General features: G+C 36.0%; 2 protein-coding genes and 1 pseudogene across 5 annotated transcripts in view; 2 read left to right on the top strand and 1 right to left on the bottom strand.

Annotated features, from left to right (window-relative positions):
• Positions 1-20,954, top strand: part of LOC127507143 (von Willebrand factor A domain-containing protein 5A-like) — a 182,480-nt gene that overhangs the window by 21,424 nt on the left and 140,102 nt on the right. The gene's annotated exons all lie outside the window — the stretch shown is intronic.
• The window catches only part of LOC127507150 (von Willebrand factor A domain-containing protein 5A-like), a 182,288-nt pseudogene that overhangs the window by 21,923 nt on the left and 139,411 nt on the right, over positions 1-20,954 (top strand).
• Positions 2,462-20,954, bottom strand: part of LOC127507139 (NACHT, LRR and PYD domains-containing protein 12-like) — a 36,536-nt gene continuing 18,043 nt past the window's right edge. Inside the window, 5 exon segments of the mRNA XM_051884080.1 lie at positions 2,462-3,239; positions 13,709-13,755; positions 13,839-14,012; positions 18,342-18,515; positions 18,634-18,807. Coding sequence (XP_051740040.1) covers positions 2,698-3,239; positions 13,709-13,755; positions 13,839-14,012; positions 18,342-18,515; positions 18,634-18,807 — 1,111 coding nt within the window. The 3' untranslated portion in view covers positions 2,462-2,697.

Raw genomic sequence — 20,954 nt, 5'->3', positions numbered from 1 at the left:
AATCCTGTTAAACAGACTATGATTCTATTTTACAACAAAAACATCTTAATACAATAGATAAATATGTAGTCATTTCATTAAACTATAGAAAAATGTCAAATATGTACAACATATTTTTTTCAAATATATCTCTTAAGACTCACTGTAAGTAACAAAATGTATAAATGTTGCGTCGGTTTGTGTTTTGTTTGTGTTCATGTCTTCTCACGTTTCCTGTTTCCTTGTCATGTGATCATGTCCTGCGCTTCCCCAGTCTTATGCGTCATGTTCTGATTGGTTGCTTTAGTCATGTGTTCATCAGTTCTATCTTGTCATTGGTTCATTCAGGTGTGTCTTGTTAAGTCTGTGTATATATAAGGCTTGTTAGAGATGAACTACACTAGTCTGTCCCCGGCTGGAGAGATCTGCCGGTTGCAGGCGGAGGAGGAGTACAGAGACGGCCATCAGGTCGGACACTTCGTGCTTTCCGCAGTGTGCTGAACCGACGTCATTTTTTTGCGTTGATTGTAGCTGAAGAAGTGGATGCGATTGAAATAAGAATATATATTAACTAGATAAATATATATCAGAGATTCAGTATCAAGATTGATTAAATACAGGAACTTGTCTAAGAAAAAACACATGTCGTCCTTGTCATCACAGAATCTGACCAATAAGAATAAAGTGTGTCATCAAGGCCGATTTTGAGCGACTGCAGCACCTGACCTATGTGGCTGGTCTTGTTTTGCTCTCGCAGTACTTTGATGGCACATGTGATCGTAAGGCGGCTGCAGCGCCGATCAAAGTCGGGCCAGCTTTCTAACCAGAATGCATTGCTTTAGTCAGGTGTCACACTTGCTTTGTTTTCTGTTTTGGTGAGTTTCCTGTTTCATGGTTCATGTCAAGTTTATGTTGGTTTTGTATTTAGTTCAGGTTTATGGTGATAAAGAAGCTGCTCTTGGGTTCTTCAAACTTGCCTTGAGTGAGCCTGTTACAATAAATCACCAAACATGTGAAGACGAAACGGCCTGTAAGAATCATATCATTTGATCAAATGAACATATAGTTTTACTATAACTTTGTGCAAACCATCTGAAGATAAATCAGTGGTATTAAACCATGTCCAGCGGGATGCGTTCAACATTATCTAAGAGTTACATATATTTAAACCACCATTTTAACATTTTTAAACAACATCTTCATTGTTTTAAAGGGTTAGTTCACCCAAAAGTGAAATTTCTGTCATTATTTACTCACCCTCATGTCGTTCCACACCCGTAAGACCTTCGTTCATCTTCAGAACACACACATTTGTACACAACCTGTCTGACTGTGGATTTGTGGAGTTCATACTCTTTTCCAGTCTGATGAGCAACAACTCTTCCTGAGCTCCTCAGAAATCTCCTTTGTCCGTGCCGTGATACACTTCCACAGACACGTGTTGTAAAACGTTGGCGAATAAAGCTGCGTTTCCATCCCATGTGTTCAAGAGAACAAAATCGTCACTCCCTGGGAAATTGGCACAAAATATTTGTAATAAAAATGGAGCTGCTACAATCTGGGAATCCACTGTGGCTCTTTTTTCAGGCAGACGAAACACAATAAACGCTGTCATGTTCTCTTGCGTTCAGATGCTGGTGTTTGGGAACACAATCGTGTGAGACGCTTCTGGAGGGAATTAAACTAAACTTTGGCTCAGGTGTTTCAGATCCACCAAACCAACATTTGAGATGCTGTGTAATGCAGTTAGTCCTCTGGTTAGTCCAGTTATCCAATCACATGATATGATGAGCCAAAGTCACGTGAGGTTTTTGTTGCACATCAAGGGATTTATTCTGTAAATCTGTTTCCATTGTAGTTTGTTCCACAAGTTGGCAACACTGTCCAGGTTGATGTTTCACAGTAGAAAACAAAACAAAAGAGACAAAACAACAACAAGCTATTATTATTGAGGAGAAATAGAGCAGCTCTGCTATTGTACTAAACCACTGTTAGTGATGTTGGTGATGCTGAAATAGATGTTGAAATCAGCCATGAACTATCATCATTTGTGTCAAATCCCAACGGACGCAGTGGATCAACACAGTGTCCATTAATCCTTTGGAAATACGCTCATTTTCAGCTCAGTTTGAACGTTAAACAGCTCAGTTCTGGGGTGAATGTGCTGAATGTGTGTTTGAAAACGGTTATTTCATCTACAGAAGCAGAGATATCAATATCTGTGTGTCTGTCTGCAGCTGCTCCTATTGGCTGTTACCATGACGACACTGCAGCACTGATGACATCATCATCTCTGTGTTTAAAGAGTTTCTGCACTTTCACTTTTCTCTCTCTCTCTCTCTCTCTCTCTCTCTCTCTCTCTCTCCTTCACACTATCAGGAGACGACGGGATTTATTCATTCTGCTGATCTGAATCACATTCATGATCATTCATACTGTCATCAGTTCACATCAGTCATTCACAAACCAGTTCAGGATTAAATGAGTCTCAAATGTACTTTTATTCAATCTGATGAACAATTTACAATATGAATATTAAAGCAACTTTATTACTCTGTTTATTCCGGATTCAGAACAGTGTGTGTGTGTCTGATCTAGATGTGTAACTTCTAGATGACAATGAAAAACATGAATTAAAAATGAATGAATACAAATGTAATGAAGTGAGATTTGATGAGTGTGTGTGAAGATCAGAAAGAGGATTTACAGAGTGTCTCTCTATCCTTTAATATCACACAGAGACACTGAGGAGGAATTATAAACAGTAAATCCAGCACAGAGGGGTTCAGTGAATGTGGTGTTGAGTGTGTGTAAGTGTGTGAGTGTGTGTGTGTGAGAGACGCTGTAGAAGGACAGAGTGCCGGCCGACACGTCCACATACACTCCTGCTCTCTTAGAGGATGAACGGACAGCAGGTGTATCAGTGTAGTTATTATTGTGATAGACAGAGAATCCTCCATCAGAGCAGAGCAGACTCCAGGATTTGTCATTGAATCCAAACTCACAGTCATCACTCCCTCCTTTCCTGCTGATTTCTTTATATGTCACTGATATTACAGCACCATCTCCGCTCCATTCAGCCTCCCAGTAACAGCGTCCAGTCAGTCTCTCTCTACACAGAACATGAGGAAACTCATCAAATCTCTCTGGATGATCAGGATACGGCTGACGCTCTTCTACACTCGTCACCTTCCTGTTCCCATCAGACAGAACGAGTCGAGTGTGTGCTGTGTTTGGATCCAGTGTGAGATCACAGGCATCTGAACACAAGAAGAGAGAAACATCAAGAACAACAACAGTGAAGATGTGTGTGTGTGTTTACAGCTTTGACAAAATGTCCTCCAGATTCACAAATGTCCTCACTAATACAGTGAAAGCTGTTGAACAGAGACTAGAGATTCAGACCTCACTAGCAGTGCCGGTCCTAGACTTCTGTGGCCTGTTGCACAAAGCCGGTTTCAGTTTCTACCCAGGTAAGTTCAAGATTAGTTTGAGCAAACTCTGGTTTTTCGGGCTCGTGAAGGTGGATTGGTTTTTAGCGGGTTTCATTGCTATGGTAACTTACGCTGCACGGCTAGCAGGTTTTATTCTGGGTTAGAGATCACAAACACAAACTCGACCAATCAGCTGTGAGTAAAGTGTCACGTATCTGATGCAATAAAGCCACTCCCCCTGTATCTCTCGCTCCAGATTAATTCAGTTCATAATGAAAACCTTTTAGAGACAAAATTGCTCATATTTTGCTGCTAATTATTTATTATATTTATATTATATGAATTATGTAAAATTCATATATCATTATCATTTTTATAGATTATATTGAACTTTGCTTTTAAATTGATATAAATATAATACAAGCATCGATATATAAAGCTTTTAAACAAATTAAGCTTGTGTATTAATTTGAGCTCTTTATAATATAATCATTTATATTAGTTTCACAAACTAGATTAAAAAGTTTGTACACAAACTTTATGTTGTCTTGAAAAAGCCTAGACAGAAAGTGTGAAGCTTGAAGTTCGAATTATTTCAGTTTGAAATAGTTTAAGTTTTAGTTTAGTAGTTTTAAAAAGATAGATAGATAGATAGATAGATAGATAGATATAAATAGTCAGATAGATAGATAGAAAGAAATAGTCAGATAGATAGATACTCAGATAGATAGAAATAGTCAGATAGATAGATAGAAAGAAAGTCAGATAGATAGATACTCAGATAGAAATAGTCAGATAGATAGAAATAGTCAGACAGATAGACAGATAGAAATAGTCAGACAGACAGATAGATAGATAGATAGAAAGTCAGATAGATAGATAGAAAGAGTCAGATAGATAGATAGAAAGAGTCAGATAGATAGATAGATAGATAGAAATAGTCAGATAGATAGATAGATAGATAGAAAGAAATAGTCAGACAGATAGATAGAAAGTCAGATAGATAGATAGATAGATAGTCAGAAATAGTCAGATAGATAGAAAGAGTCAGATAGATAGAAAGAAATAGACAGATAGATACTCAGATAGATAGAAATAGTCAGATAGATAGAAATAGTCAGATAGATAGAAATAGTCAGATAGATAGATAGACAGATAGATAGATACTCAGATAGATAGATAGAAATAGTCAGATAGATAGAAATAGTCAGATAGATAGATAGACAGATAGATAGATACTCAGATAGATAGATAGAAATAGTCAGATAGATAGAAAGAGTCAGATAGATAGATAGATAGATAGAAAGAAATAGACAGATAAATAGATACTCAGATAGATAGATAGAAATAGTCAGATAGATAGAAAGAAATAGACAGATAGATAGATACTCAGATAGATAGATAGAAATAGTCAGATAGATAGAAAGAGTCAGATAGATAGATAGATAGATAGAAAGAAATAGACAGATAAATAGATACTCAGATAGATAGATAGAAATAGTCAGATAGATAGAAAGAAATAGACAGATAGATAGATACTCAGATAGATAGATAGAAATAGTCAGATAGATAGAAAGAGTCAGATAGATAGATAGATAGATAGAAATAGTCAGATAGATAGATAGAAAGAGTCAGATAGATAGATAGATAGATAGATAGAAATAGTCAGATAGAAAGAAATAGTCAGATAGATAGATAGAAATAGTCAGATAGATAGATAGATAGATAGATAGATAGATAGAAAGAGTCAGATAGATAGAAAGAGTCAGACAGATAGATAGATAGATAGAAATAGTCAGATAGATAGAAATAGTCAGATAGAAAGAAATAGTCAGATAGATAGATAGATAGAAAGATAGATAGATAGATAGAAATAGTCAGATAGATAGATAGATAGATAGATAGATAGAAAGAGTCAGATAGATAGATAGATAGATAGATATAGTCAGATAGATAGAAATAGTCAGATAGAAAGAAATAGATAGATAGATAGATAGAAATAGTCAGATAGATAGATAGATAGATAGAAAGAGTCAGATAGATAGAAAGAGTCAGATAGATAGATAGATAGATAGATAGAAATAGACAGATAGATAGATACTCAGATAGATAGATAGAAATAGTCAGATAGATAGAAAGAGTCAGATAGATAGATAGATAGAAAGAAATAGACAGATAAATAGATACTCAGATAGATAGATAGAAATAGTCAGATAGATAGATAGAAAGAAATAGTCAGATAGATAGATAGAAATAGTCAGATAGATAGATAGAAAGAAATAGACAGATAGATAGATACTCAGATAGATAGATAGATAGAAATAGTCAGATAGATAGAAAGAGTCAGATAGATAGATAGATAGATAGATAGATAGAAAGAGTCAGATAGATAGAAAGAGTCAGATAGATAGATAGATAGATAGATAGAAATAGTCAGATAGATAGATAGAAAGAAATAGTCAGATAGATAGATAGAAAGAAATAGACAGATAGATAGATACTCAGATAGATAGATAGATAGAAATAGTCAGATAGATAGAAAGAGTCAGATAGATAGATAGAAAGAGTCAGATAGACAGAAAGAGTCAGATAGATAGATAGATAGATAGAAAGAAATAGACAGATAAATAGATACTCAGATAGATAGATAGAAATAGTCAGATAGATAGAAATAGTCAGATAGATAGATAGATAGATAGATAGAAAGTCAGATATAGATAGATAAATAGTCAGAAATAGTCAGATAGATAGATAGAAAGAAATAGTCAGATAGATAGATAGAAATAGTTAGATAGATAGATAGAAAGAAATAGACAGATAGATAGATACTCAGATAGATAGATAGATAGAAATAGTCAGATAGATAGATAGATAGATAGAAAGAAATAGACAGATAGATAGATACTCATATAGATAGATAGATAGATAGAAATAGTCAGATAGATAGAAAGAGTCAGATAGATAGATAGATAGATAGATAGAAAGAGTCAGATAGATAGATAGATAGAAAGAGTCAGATAGATAGAAAGAGTCAGATAGATAGATAGATAGATAGATAGAAAGAGTCAGATAGATAGAAAGAGTCAGATAGATAGATAGATAGAAATAGTCAGATAGATAGAAATAGTCAGATAGAAAGAAATAGTCAGATAGATAGATACTCAGATAGATAGATAGATAGATAGAAAGAAATAGTCAGATAGATAGATACTCAGATAGATAGAAAGAAATAGTCAGATATAGATAGATAGATAGATAGAAAGAGTCAGATAGATAGAAAGAGTCAGATAGATAGAAAGAAATAGTCAGATATAGATAGATAGATAGATAGAAATAGTCAGATAGATAGATAGATAGATAGATAGAAATAGTCAGATAGATAGAAATAGTCAGATAGAAAGAAATAGTCAGATAGATAGATAGATAGAAAGAAATAGACAGATAGATAGATACTCAGATAGATAGATAGAAATAGTCAGATAGATAGAAAGAGTCAGATAGATAGATAGATAGATAGATAGAAATAGTCAGATAGATAGAAAGAGTCAGATAGATAGATAGATAGAAATAATCAGATAGATAGAAATAGTCAGATAGAAAGAAATAGTCAGATAGATAGATAGAAAGAAATAGACAGATAGATACTCAGATAGATAGATAGAAATAGTCAGATAGATAGAAAGAGTCCGATAGATAGATAGATAGATAGAAATAGTCAGATAGATAGATAGATAGATAGATAGATAGAAAGAGTCAGATAGATAGAAAGAGTCAGATAGATAGATAGATAGAAATAGTCAGATAGATAGAAATAGTCAGATAGAAAGAAATAGTCAGATAGATAGATACTCAGATAGATAGATAGATAGATAGATAGAAAGAAATAGACAGATAGATAGATACTCAGATAGATAGATAGAAATAGTCAGATAGATAGAAAGAGTCAGATAGATAGATAGATAGATAGAAAGAAATAGACAGATAAATAGATACTCAGATAGATAGATAGAAAGAAATAGATAGATAGAAATAGTCAGATAGATAGATAGATAGAAAGTCAGATAGATAGATAGATAAATAGTCAGAAATAGTCAGATAGATAGATAGATAGATAGAAATAGTCAGATAGATAGGAATAGTCAGATAGATAGAAAGAGTCAGATAGATAGATAGATAGATAGATAGATAGAAATAGTCAGATAGATAGGAATAGTCAGATAGATAGGAATAGTCAGATAGATAGATAGATAGATAGATAGATAGATAGATAGATAGATAGATAGAAATAGTCAGATAGATAGATAGATAGATAGAAATAGTCAGATAGATAGGAATAGTCAGATAGATAGAAATAGATAGATAGATAGATAGAAATAGTCAGATAGATAGGAATAGTCAGATAGATAGATAGATAGATAGATAGAAATAGTCAGATAGATAGATAGATAGATAGAAATAGTCAGATAGATAGGAATAGTCAGATAGATAGAAATAGTCAGATAGATAGATAGATAGAAATAGTCAGATAGATAGATAGAAATAGTCAGATAGATAGATAGATAGATAGATAGAAATAGTCAGATAGATAGATAGATAGATAGATAGATAGATAGAAATAGTCAGATAGATAGAAAGTCAGATAGATAGAAAGAAAGAGTCAGATAGATAGATAGATAGATAGAAATAGTCAGATAGATAGAAAGAGTCAGATAGATAGATAGATAGAAAGAGTCAGATAGATAGATAGATAGATAGAAAGAGTCAGATAGATAGATAGATAGATAGATTGATAGAAAGAGTCAGATAGATAGATAGATAGATAGAAATAGTCAGATAGATAGAAATAGTCAGATAGATAGATAGATAGAAAGAAATAGACAGATAGATAGATACTCAGATAGATAGAAAGAGTCAGATAGATAGAAAGAGTCAGATAGATAGATAGATAGATAGAAATAGTCAGATAGATAGAAATAGTCAGATAGATAGAAATAGTCAGATAGATAGATAGATAGAAAGAAATAGACAGATAGATAGATACTCAGATAGATAGAAATAGTCAGATAGATAGATAGATAGAAATAGTCAGATAGATAGATAGATAGAAATAGTCAGATAGATAGGAATAGTCAGATAGATAGAAATAGTCAGATAGATAGATAGATAGAAATAGTCAGATAGATAGATAGATAGATAGATAGATAGATAGAAAGAAAGAGTCAGATAGATAGATAGATAGATAGAAATAGTCAGATAGATAGAAAGAATCAGATAGATAGATAGATAGATAGATAGAAAGAGTCAGATAGATAGAAAGAGTCAGATAGATAGATAGATAGATAGAAAGAGTCAGATAGATAGATAGATAGATAGATAGATAGATAGAAATAGTCAGATAGATAGATAGATAGAAAGAAATAGACAGATAGATAGAAAGAGTCAGATAGATAGAAATAGTCAGATAGATAGAAAGAGTCAGATAGATAGAAAGAGTCAGATAGATAGATAGATAGATAGAAAGAAATAGACAGATACTCAGATAGATAGATAGAAATAGTCAGATAGAAATAGTCAGATAGATAGAAAGAAAGAAATAGATAGATAGATAGAAATAGTCAGATGATAGATTAGAAATATTAGAATGGAAGTTTAAATGAGTCTCAATGGTTTAGAAATAGAACATAGAATGGCAGCTAATGGAGTCTGATGAGCCTCTCCAACTGTCAGAATTTGAATTTTGACAGTTGGAGTTTGAACAGTCTTGGTTCATCTGAACATTCCGTCAATGAAAGTCTATGGGATTTTTCCAAGTTTTAATCAGCATTTTTAGGAAAACCGTAAGTCGGATCAGTCTGAAAAGATAAGGCACAGTAAGTCAGAACAGTCTGAAGGTCTAGTCCGAGTTTGGTGGTTGTAGCTTGAACAGTCTAGGAGGAGGAGCATTTTGAAATTTAGTCTGAGAAGAAGAAGAATAAAAAGCTTAAGTAGCAGATCAGTAAGTTGGTTTTTTCAAGCCAGCTTAATTATTAGGCATATTTCTTTGATTCACATGCATTGATATAGTCAGATATTTTCTTTCAGCTGCCTTCTCAAACTTGCAGCAGTGCTTATTCCTGCCTTGTAAAAGCAATTAGTCCAAAACAGATACTGAGGCAGAAACACAGGAAACAGGGACAGATCCAGAACACGGGAAACAGGGACAGATCCAGAACACGGGAAACAGGGTCAGAACAAACCAACAAACAGATGAACACAGAAACACTCAGAAATGCAGTCGACACTCACAAAACCTCACAGAGAATGATAGTGAGAACCAGGCTTTTATAGGCAGAGCTAATGAGGCTAATGAGTAACAGCTGTATGTAAACATGGCTGATAATCCGGGCAAAGGATTATGGGGAATGGAGTCTGACAGTAGTCTGGGGTGGAGTGCCCTCTGGTGGCAATCAAAGGCACTCCAGCTGGTGACTGTGACAGGGCTCTCATGATTATTCTAGAGGAACTGTTGCTGCTGAATTATCCACTAACCTAGTTTATAACAGTATTTTGTCATGAATTATGATTATTTATTTTTCATTTGTTATTTTTCTTCATAATGAAGTTGTCTGTATTCAGTAGATTGACTCTATTGACCAGCCGCCACTGAAATACATATAAGAACGTTTTGATCATCGATGTGTACTAAACTAAAATTACATTTCATCATGGGGCATTTCTAATGGAAAACATGGACTAATGTTGATTTTTAATTAATTCATTGACTAAATAAGATAAGAATTTAAAACATTACAAAATAATATACATTATTCTTGTCATGTTTCTGCTCTGGACAGATATCTTTGATTTGAAGCCATAGGTCTTGTCCACACTAATGTGTTTTAGTTTAAAACGCATCTTTTTCTCTCTGTTTTGTCCTTCTGTCCACACTGACATGGTGTTTTTGTCCTGTGAAAACTGAGCTTTTTGAAGACGCTCTCACGAGTGGATCATTTTGATAAAGCTGTTTTCGTGTTGTAGTGTGACTGTGAAAACTGAGTCATGTGACGCGTACTGTACCGATAGATATCTGTGTTTACACCGGTATTGTGTCTGTTATGTGCTGTTCACTTTCACACTGTTTTCAAACATGACAGAAAATTCACTCACAATTGCTGTCCTGCGGCGAAACATGAGCGAAGTTGAGTTTAAGACCATCATATAATGTTGAGTGAAAGCGACCAGGACACATCAGTGAATGCTGAGATATTCTGATAAATAAAATGATCCTGCCAGAAGAATAGTGTGAAAACTTTATTATGTCTGATCATCTGTATCATCTCAGTGAGCTTTATTGTTTCACACATGTGCAGTAAAGTGAATTTAACGTTTCTGATGTTTCAGTGTGAATGAGAAGCTTTTGGAAAGCACTTGTAAACTCTAGTGTGGACGAGAGTGTGGCGTTTTTATTGTATCTGAATTAATAGTCACGTGTCAAGACATGTCATCACCATCACTGCATGATGTCTGAGTCCAAAACAGTAATTAAATAAATATAAATCTCATGTATTAATAGAAAGATATTTCCACATGACTCCTCTAAAGCTGAATGCACAGTTATGTTCACATTATGTAGTGATACGCTACTTAAATCATCTTTGAGAGAAAATAAGCCCCTGGTGGTGACCGGCACTGCTAACTAGTTAAAAACGGCCCATAAACTGGCCAAATCATGTTTCTCTGTAAATCTAGTGTTTTTCTGTGGTGTTTCTTTGGGGCATAAAATATATCATTAACCTGATATAAAAACAATTCAAGTCTATGAGATGAGCTCAGTAACACAGTCAAACAACTGTGTGTGTTTTTAATCTAAACCTCTTTCACATACTCGATTTATCTTCTCCTACCCTCCTTTGACAATGTAGAACTGAAAATTAAAATCTCTTTACATCTGGAAAGAAATTCCTCATGTCAGCAACCTTTCCTAAAGTCTCATCCAAAAAATAATTGATCTCATCTAAAGAGTAAACCTGATCACATCCTGGGAAATATCTGACAGATCTGAAACATCAGATAAACACCATCCCCATCCTCAGCCTCATTCATTTCATCCTCACCTAATTTTAGTAGTTTTTCTCTAGGACGACATGAATTTACCTTCTTGACACTATTCTGATCTTCAGTGCTTCCAGATTCTGTCACTACACAATCCCTGTTCTCTGGCCTTCCATCCCCACAACATCATTTATTTCAGAGATCTGCACTTCAGCATCTCCTTCAACTAGGGCTGTAGCTAACCATTATTTTGGTAATCGAGTAATTGTTTGATTATTCTAACGATTACTTGAGTAATTCGAGGTTTCAGATATTTAAATACACATAAGTACTAGTGACAATACATTTAGAGTTTGTAAAATATACACTGATGTCTATGGAAGCTGCAATAATAATCCTTTCCATTATAATTAGACAATTATATAATTAGGCGTTATATTCATATCAGATACATATTACATACTGTGAGTATCACCGTGTCCACACTAGACGCGACGTGACAATGAGAAGTGATAAATTCAATGAAAAACCACAGCCAATCAGAGGAGAGTGTGGGCGGCTCTCATGGCAAGAGACACAATGAAATGGGCAAGTACATAGTGAAATTTATAAATATTACACCATTTAAACATCATTTAAAGTACAGACGGAGTGACTGATCCAATCTTTGTCATAAAATACACTTGTTTGTTCGCATTGAGTTGACAGTTTGAACGTTCTTGTGCCCATTTATTTACTTTCAAGACCTGAGGTGAATTAGCCAGTGTTGTTTTCATTACAGCTAAAAAGCTGGGAACACAGAATGATTCAAACTCACATTAGACGCTTTTAACATTAAATAAAGCACATAAACAGTACCTGACATTATCATTCTCATACTTTGTGTTGCTGTTCCAGCCGCGACGTGGCGGAGAAATAGAAACCGTTTCTAAAATAGAATATTCGCGTGTCGCCATCGCGGCTGATTAGGACAAAAAATCAGATTAACATGGAAAAGATACCTTTTATTGCTTGTCGCGGCATCGCGTCTGGTTAGGACATGGTGTAAGGCAAGCAACTATAAAGTTTACCCTGTTCTTCTCCAAATTCACCGGACACTTACATCCATCCGTGTATTTTGAAAGAAGTGGATGAATTCACGTGTTGTAATCACGTGTTGTAAATCTGTTGTAAATTGTAGATCTATTGTCCTGACCGCAGCGTAAACAAACACGGCGGCGCTTGTCGCACATATAGCTCAACTACTAACGCGACCATTATAAAGGTTCTTACACAACAAAACACATTCACTTACACATATGACTTACAATAAATATATAATAGCAATAACACAATAATTGATTCATGTAAAGTATCAAAAGCAATTAATCGTATGGTTTTATTGAACAAAACTGTCAAAATACATAATGTATTGAACTGTACAACTAATGTTCTTTATGTATTATAACAAATGCCTGCAGAGGGCGCCAGTGGCCTGACGATTGTTTTTACACTTTACAACGCGATCTAGTTTGAGTTTGAGACGTGCCACTCATGTAAATGATAACAGTTCATGTGAATCTCTGAGACACACATAGATACCCTACACACATGTAAATTACAGCGCATATATATTAAACCTGCACACATACATTTATTTAATTAATTCACAGCCTTTGTAAATTCACAATAGCATTATGCTTTATGATGATTTTTAAACAGGTTTAATATCGTGCAGCCTTAGAAAACGGTCTAATAATGCGTTTCATGGATTCCGTGGAAAGCGCCACTTCCGGTATTTTACTGGTTACTCGACACGGGCAAATTGAAATCGAGGATTTTTTAATAATCGAGTGTTCGAATTTAATCGAGGAATCGTTACAGCCCTACCTTCAACCATTCACTCATTCTCAAAAGTCAACTCCTTGTCTTTCCTTTCCTTACACTCTCAGTAGGAATTAAGAATTAACATTAAGAGTCCGTGAGTTTAAAACATAAATACTTGTTGCCTAAATGACAGCACGTTTCAAATACTTGTCGCTAATTGTTCATCCTTGAGAAAAACCACCACCGCCACTGAAACAATATTCTCATGTCCCACACGTTCAGCCACCTCCAACAGCACATCTTCCACAGACTCTCCAGCATTCGTGACACACCTGATGCCGTGACGGAGCGACAGAGATGACGCCTGCGTGTGATGCCATCTCAGTGTGTGTGTGTGTGTGTGTGTGTGTGTGTGTGTGAGTGAGTGTGAGAGAGAGTGTGAGTGTTTGTAGACCTACACTTTCGTAGTCCTGCTGTCATCATGACCTCTCCTCCATGATCCACACTATAAACACACAAACACACATTAACAGAAATCTGCATCATTCACACACACATTCAGTTTGTCATTATTAGTGTTTGACATACTTGAGTATCTGCAGTTTATAGTTTGGATCCTCCAGTTTGTGGTTGAGCAGCTGCACTCCTGATTGTCCTGGGTGATTGTAGCTCAGATGCAGCTCTCTCAGGTGTGAGGGGTTTGAACTCAGAGCTGAAGACACATAACCACAGCCTTCCTCTGTCACCATACAGCCAGACAACCTACAGACACACAACAGTCAGATCATCTACAAACACACACAGGCGGACCATGTTGAAAATCCCTATGAGACTGTTGATGTCATTGAAGCCCCGTCCACTTTCAACAGCTGCAGCCTGTTGCGACTTCAATTAGTGACCTTTAAGAAGGCTTGCTTCAGTAGAGTGGTTTACTTCCTTTCCTTGTCTTTGCTGCTCAGAAATTGTCACATGGTGCTGTGTACAAATAAACCAGTCTGATGCACCATTGAAATGACTTATGTACCATCATTGGTGAAAATAAACCTTTAAAATGGATATTGCCTCAAAGTGTTTTTACTGACGCCCCATTGTGATGCTCCCCCTGTGATTCAGCAGTGTCCTAAGAGTCTTTTACATGGTCCTTCAAGCTGGAGCGGAGCGTTCCACTGGACCAAAATCAATCAATTAGCCAATGCCATGTATCATCTATCTTGAGGACTATGAGAGGACACTTCCTAGTTTGAAGCCTTCTCATACTAGTTCTTCAGTTTCCTCAGCCCCAGTCCAGAGCAGTACTGGATCTAATGCAGAGAGTTATTCTGAACATTGTGACCCTGTCTTACTGGAGATGAAGGAGCTTGTTATGAAATTGGGCAAAAGTGTGAAGCAGATAAATAGTAAAGTTAATTGAATGTGCTCTTCAGGAAGTTCTTGGTCATCTGAAGCAAGTAGCCAACATTTATCTGCACCATCCTCACCTAATATGGACTTACTTGCCCCTTCTGCTGTGACAGAGTCAGCTGCAGTATTAGCCCAAGAACTGTGATATTGTCTGCAGGAGCAGCATAATGAGCAAGCTAATCCTGAGTCACCGCCATGTGCACCCAGGTGGAAAAAAAGTACACTTCTATAATGTACTTAAAGTGCTCTATTTTCACGCACTTATTTTGTACTTAATATACAAAAAAATTCTTCTTTAGTACTTCTTAAGATAATCTTAAGAACATCTAAGTGTACTTAACTGTGCTATTTTGAAACACCATGAAATATGAACTAAAACGTGCTTTTAATATACTATCTCTGTATTTAAAAACTATATTTAGTTACCACTTGTAGTACACTATGGGTTCAAATGTACTATAAGTGGTAACTAAATCGAGATAATATGGTCCTGTTGAACTTGATGGTAATTCCATTAGAAGAGAGTTGCATGTATTTTGTGATGCCTCTGAACAAGCTTATGGGTCAGTAGCCTACCTGAGGATTGTAAACCATGAGAGTGAAGTTCTAGTCTCCTTTGTGATGGCACGATCAAGAATTGCCCCTCCTAAAACAAATTCCATACCTCATCTTGAATTTTGTGCTGCCCTCACCGAGGTTCAGTTAGCAAATTTGTTGCAGAGGGAACTTAACCTACTTATTCAGCAAACAAAACTGTGGTCTGATTCAATGACTGTCCTCAACTGGATTCATTCTGATACCTGTCGCTACAGTACTTGTTGCTAATTGCATTACTAAAATCCTAGAGCAGGGGTCTCCAAACTCAGTCCTGGAGGGCCACTGTCCTGCAGAGTTTGGGTTGGAGCCAAACTCTGCAGGACAGTGGCCCTCCAGGAATGAGTTTGGAGACCCCTGTCCTAGAGCACTCTACTCCTGAACAATGGCACTATGTTGACACAAACAGCAATCAAGCTGATGACATCACCAGAGGCAAGAGCCTTACTGATCTAGCCAAGCTTAACCTTTGGAGTCAAGGCCCTTCTTTCCTTTATTCTGACCAAGATCAGTGGCCAAGATTCCCTGACAGGATTGAGGACTCAGTTAATGAGCTAAGAAAGTCTTTGTTCTGTGGCCTCATTAATACTGAAGAGAACCCTTTGACTTTAAATGTTCAGCAATATAAATCATGGAATGAGCTCACTCTTCTCTTGACAAGACTCAGATTGAACTTCTGTTGCAACAGGCCCAAAGAAAGGATTTTGAAAGGAGTGGGAGTGTTTTTTCCCTATCTAGTAGTTTTTTTGTTTGTTTGTTTGTTTTTTGTTTTTTCCATGTAGTAGTCAACTGTATAACATTTCATCTGAGTTTGATCTCCTCAAGACTGAGAAGAGATGGGGACTACTTTTCAAATGTCAAACCACTAGGTGTGTTCATTTAGAACTGCTGACTAGTGTTGATGCTGACAGTTTCTTGATGGCACTACGTCACTTTGTACAGGGTTTCTACAAATCTAATTTAAATCTAATCATTCACTATGTCATTAAGTTGCATTTGCATTCTGCCAAGTGTTAGCCCTTTACATTTGTTTGCTTCTCTGCTGCTACCTCTTTGTCACATAATGGGATTTTTTTTTTTTTTTTTTTTCAAAAAATAAACGGGTAACAGGGTTTCTACAGGTTTCATCAAATCTAATTTAATGCTTTTTAATTCCAATTTTTAAATTTTTTAATACCATTATATAATATATATATGGCAATAAATGTTGATAAATGACATAATACCGCAATTAGAATATTCATCGTGTTGCATTCACATTCTGCCAAGTATCAGCCCTTTACATTTGTTTGCTTCTCTGCTGCTACCCTTTTTGCTCACATAATATATTTTAATACAGCCAAATTCCCAATACAATTGTTTTATCTATATATTTTTCTGTTTTTGTTGTCAGACAATATGAAATGGTGACTGAAACACGGCCTATTAAGACTACATGCAGGCCTCGACATTAAGCTTTGTCATGTGCTTGTCCTTTGGACAAGTAAATCGGTCATTCACTTGTACGAGTAAAACAGTTGCTTGGTGTAAATATAAATTTATTCTGAAGCAATATCCTTTTAGAATATTGCAGCTTTGACATATTTAAATCTGCTGTATGATTATCAACATCTGACATCTTTAAATTCATGTTGTATGATTCATGTAAAATGATTCATCTTTCATTTTAAATTCTTAAATTTGATCAATAAATTCAATTAGAATAAGACACTAAGGGCTGTTTCCAATCAAATTACATCATTTACAACAATAAAAAAAAATACAACTGTATTAAATAATGTTATGGGATTGTTTTAAATATTTTTTGAAAATACAAAACCTATCTTTTCTGCGCTCGTTTGACTTGTGCCTGGCGCTGAGGTGAAATCGGAATGCGCGTCTGAAAAGTGTCCCGTTTGTTGTGGTCGTAAAGAGACAGTTCTATATAAACGCGTTTTACTTGCCGATGTTTTAAAAAATATTTTTATTTTTGGTATTTTATGTGCTCTGTTGGTGGTTTGTGGAGTAGCATCACCAGGGTAGCATCGGTAGCATCACCCCCCCCTACAAATCGCACGCTGTATACACGTAAAACAATCACTCAGGTTAGAAGCAATAGTATCTATTTTATTTGTTAATTCTTCAGTTTAAAAATTGATAACGTTCGCAAAGATATTCTTAGTTCTTTTAGACCTCATGTTTCTACAGTTAATCTGCCAGGTTTTTCCTGTAAACCCTTCTCTAATTTTTCCTTAGTCACCTCTGAGTCTCTTTGTGCACAGGTATCTTGTATGAAAGCTTCCACTTGCATACCTGATCCCCTGCCTTCTACTTTATTTAAATCCTGTTTTGGTTACTTGTGCCCTGTTGTTCTTACTATAATAAATGACTCCTTGGCTACTGGTGTTGTGCCAACAGCACTTAAAACTGCTGCTGTCACTCCCATATTAAAAAAGCAAAATAGTGATTCGAACAATCTCAGTAACTTTAGTCCAATTTCTCATCTTCCATTTATTGCTAAAATTTTAGAGGGTGTATATACATATTACTTAAATGCTGCGGACAGTAGAAGTTGTTTCCTAACCGGCTCTCTCCTGTTTGTGCTTATCGACACATTGGCGTGATGTCTTCTCAAATGAACTGTCATATTGTTGCCATTAGCATATTGAATGCATTTTGCACAATGCTTGCACACAGTCGCAGTTCTATCTACTGTTTTATTTCCGTTGTCATCGTAAGTAACATGAAATCCAAAATGTTCCCACACACCGGATTTGAACGACACGGGTGCATCCGCCAACTCCAGGCAGCCTTCATTATCTCCTCCACTTGCCATTTCTGCAGCACTCCTTACTCCACTTTTACTGTCTATATGTATGTTCACGCGAAACTGTCTGAGGCAAAACTGTCTGAACACGGGGCTACATTGCGCATGCGTCGAACCGTGCGACGCACACACGAACCGAATCAAGACAAGCGAACCGAACGGTTCGGGTGTTTTTTTCATGTACCGTGCCACCCCTAATCAATAGTCAGATCATCTTCAGATCAGCTAAAGAAACCCATGAACATTGTGACCGTCTGACTGTACTTTATCCATTATATGTTCTTAAATACCTCAGTATCTGCAGCTGACAGTTTGGACTCTTCAGTCCATCAGAAATGAAGCTGACACCAGAGTCCTGTAGATCATTGTTACTCAGATCCAGCTCTCTCAGGACAGAGTTTGAGGATTGTAGAGCTGATGACACAATTTCACAATGCTGAGCAGTGAGATTACAGAGAGCAAGTCTGGAAGAGAGCAGAACAAACACACATCAATAGTCAGATCATCTTCAGATCAGCTAAAGAAACCCATGAACATTGTGACCGTCTGACTGTACTTTATCCATTATATGTTCTTAAATACCTCAGTATCTGCAGCTGACAGTTTGGACTCTTCAGTCCATCAGAAATGAAGTTGACACCAGAGTCCTGTAGGTCATTGTTACTCAGATCCAGCTCTCTCAGGACAGAGTTTGAGGATTGTAGAGCTGAAGACACAATTTCACAATCCTGATCTGAGAGATTACAGCCAGAAAATCTGGAAGAGATGAAATATTAAAATAAATAAATAAAACAATAAAGACATGTACAGTGGCTTTCCAGTTTTCTGCCCTCAGGAACGTAGGATGACATGATCTGAACACTGAATCTCAATACAATGAGCTCCTGAAAGAAAGATAATCTGATCACTTTATCATTCAGATTAATATCTGAAATCAGATGAGCTCCTGACTGTTTCTTCAGCTAATGAATATTTAAAATTTTGCAAAATGTAGTAAAGTTTTCTAAGGGTATAAAATATAAAAGTTTTGAGAGACTCTCCAGACAGCTGTGCATTTATTGCAGTTTTAACATTTTTTACTGGATTAAATCCTTAATGCAAATTGTTAATTTGATCAATATTTTTATTTTCCCACTATTTGGTGGTTCAGTTGCATTAGTTTGAGTCAATGGTGTTCACAGACACAGTAACTTGCTTTGCTTCATTTTGTTTTATTAACTTTATTCAACATCACAGTCATTCAAGATGACATGTTGAATAAATGCTTGATCGGTAGTTTAAGCTTTACAGTGATGAAGAGATCGAACAACACTGTTCTGTGATTCATCAATAAAATATCTTAGAAACTGAACAGTTTTATCATATATTTCTTAGTAACTAAAACATACAGCTTCACTATCAGTAGAGAGATGCTGCCAGGTAGAATTAAAATCACTCACAATCTTTACTGTGCTACTTTATCTGTCTCTGATTTAGAAAGAGACGACCCAAAGACAAAAGAACTGTTGTGAACATGGAGTATGGCACATCATTATTAGTACACATCTGGCTGTCTTCATACAGTTTTAACGAGGGATTGTAAGGGGCGGGTAGAGACTAAATACTCTCCAGACTAACAACATACTGTACTGCAGTAGATGTAAGGATTAAACTATCATATTAAACACAAGCTCTATTTGAATACATTTATTATTGTACATTTCTAATACCTTATTTGTTCATTAATGACGTCATCATTGACTAGTCGACGTCGACTTTAATCACATAAATGTCGACTTTAAACAAATCTGAAGCCGTTCAACCCCCAGTGCATGTTGGGAATGAAACTCTCTGTCAGCTGTTTAAAGCTGCTGTCCGTAACTTTTTTTGGTTAAAAATGATCCAAAATGAATTATTGAGCAAAGCCATAACCAATCACTGTTCAAAACTATCTCCTTACCTTAGCTTGATTCACAACGGTAAGCTTGTAATAATGTTTTATAATCTGATTGATACTGGCAGGAATTCATGGGAAATACGAGTTTGCTGACGTTTGTCTCTGCGTCATTACATCACGTCAGTAAACAGAAAGGAGTCCTGGCTAGTAGGCTATATGGCGTGTGCGGTGGATACTCCTGTAGCGCATCATTTGTAGCCTCTTCTTACAGCAGCTGGAATGGATTTAAACTTGGGATGGAGGCTTGTAATCCAGAAAGTTCAAAACGACAATCATCACTGACAACTGTGGTAAAAAGTAAAAGACTTCAGACTGCAGAGAGCCAGTGAAAAAGAGAAAGCGACCGGGCTCCTGCAAAGAAACAATAAATGTCGGCAGGGCTTTTGAAAGGTGGCGTGACCAAAGGGAGATGGCTATTTTTCTGCTGGACAGGTTAAGACATTTTAATTGTTCACTGGGTAATAAGGTTACAGTAGCACACGTTCTCGCTTAATCCATAGTTATGAATAACAATAATACTAACTACATACACAGTCACGCAAAGTTGATGTTTTTAACATTAACAATTTGAGAACAAAGTATAATGATTTGCACCATTGTCAGCAAGATTTATTGTAAAACTTTTTTTGAGTTTGTCAGAACAAAAGTGGATGACGTTACTTCTTCAGATGAGATTTTCTGGTGAAACTTCTTATTTTTGGACATACAAGACGTTGAATCTGTAATTGCGATGTACAGTGAAGATCCACACTGGTGCGTTGCCAATACTCCTGACAGCCCCCCCACACATAGCTGCAGCTGCTCCTCAAAACATTAGATTCATCCGCTGAGGAGCCGTGCCGAAGCACAACCCACGTAAAGATGATGATTCCACAAATCACTGCAACTGCAGGTTTCAAACAGAGATGGCGACAAAGAGGCAAAACTTAAAAGAGCTTAAAGCTACAGTGCGTAAGTGCTTGTTTAA

Source organism: Ctenopharyngodon idella, chromosome 24 (genome assembly GCF_019924925.1).
Source record: "Ctenopharyngodon idella isolate HZGC_01 chromosome 24, HZGC01, whole genome shotgun sequence".
In the NCBI taxonomy this organism is placed as follows: Eukaryota; Metazoa; Chordata; class Actinopteri; order Cypriniformes; family Xenocyprididae; genus Ctenopharyngodon; species Ctenopharyngodon idella.
The sequence above is the reverse complement of the archived record's forward strand: the minus strand, read 5'-3'. Positions and strand labels throughout refer to the sequence as shown.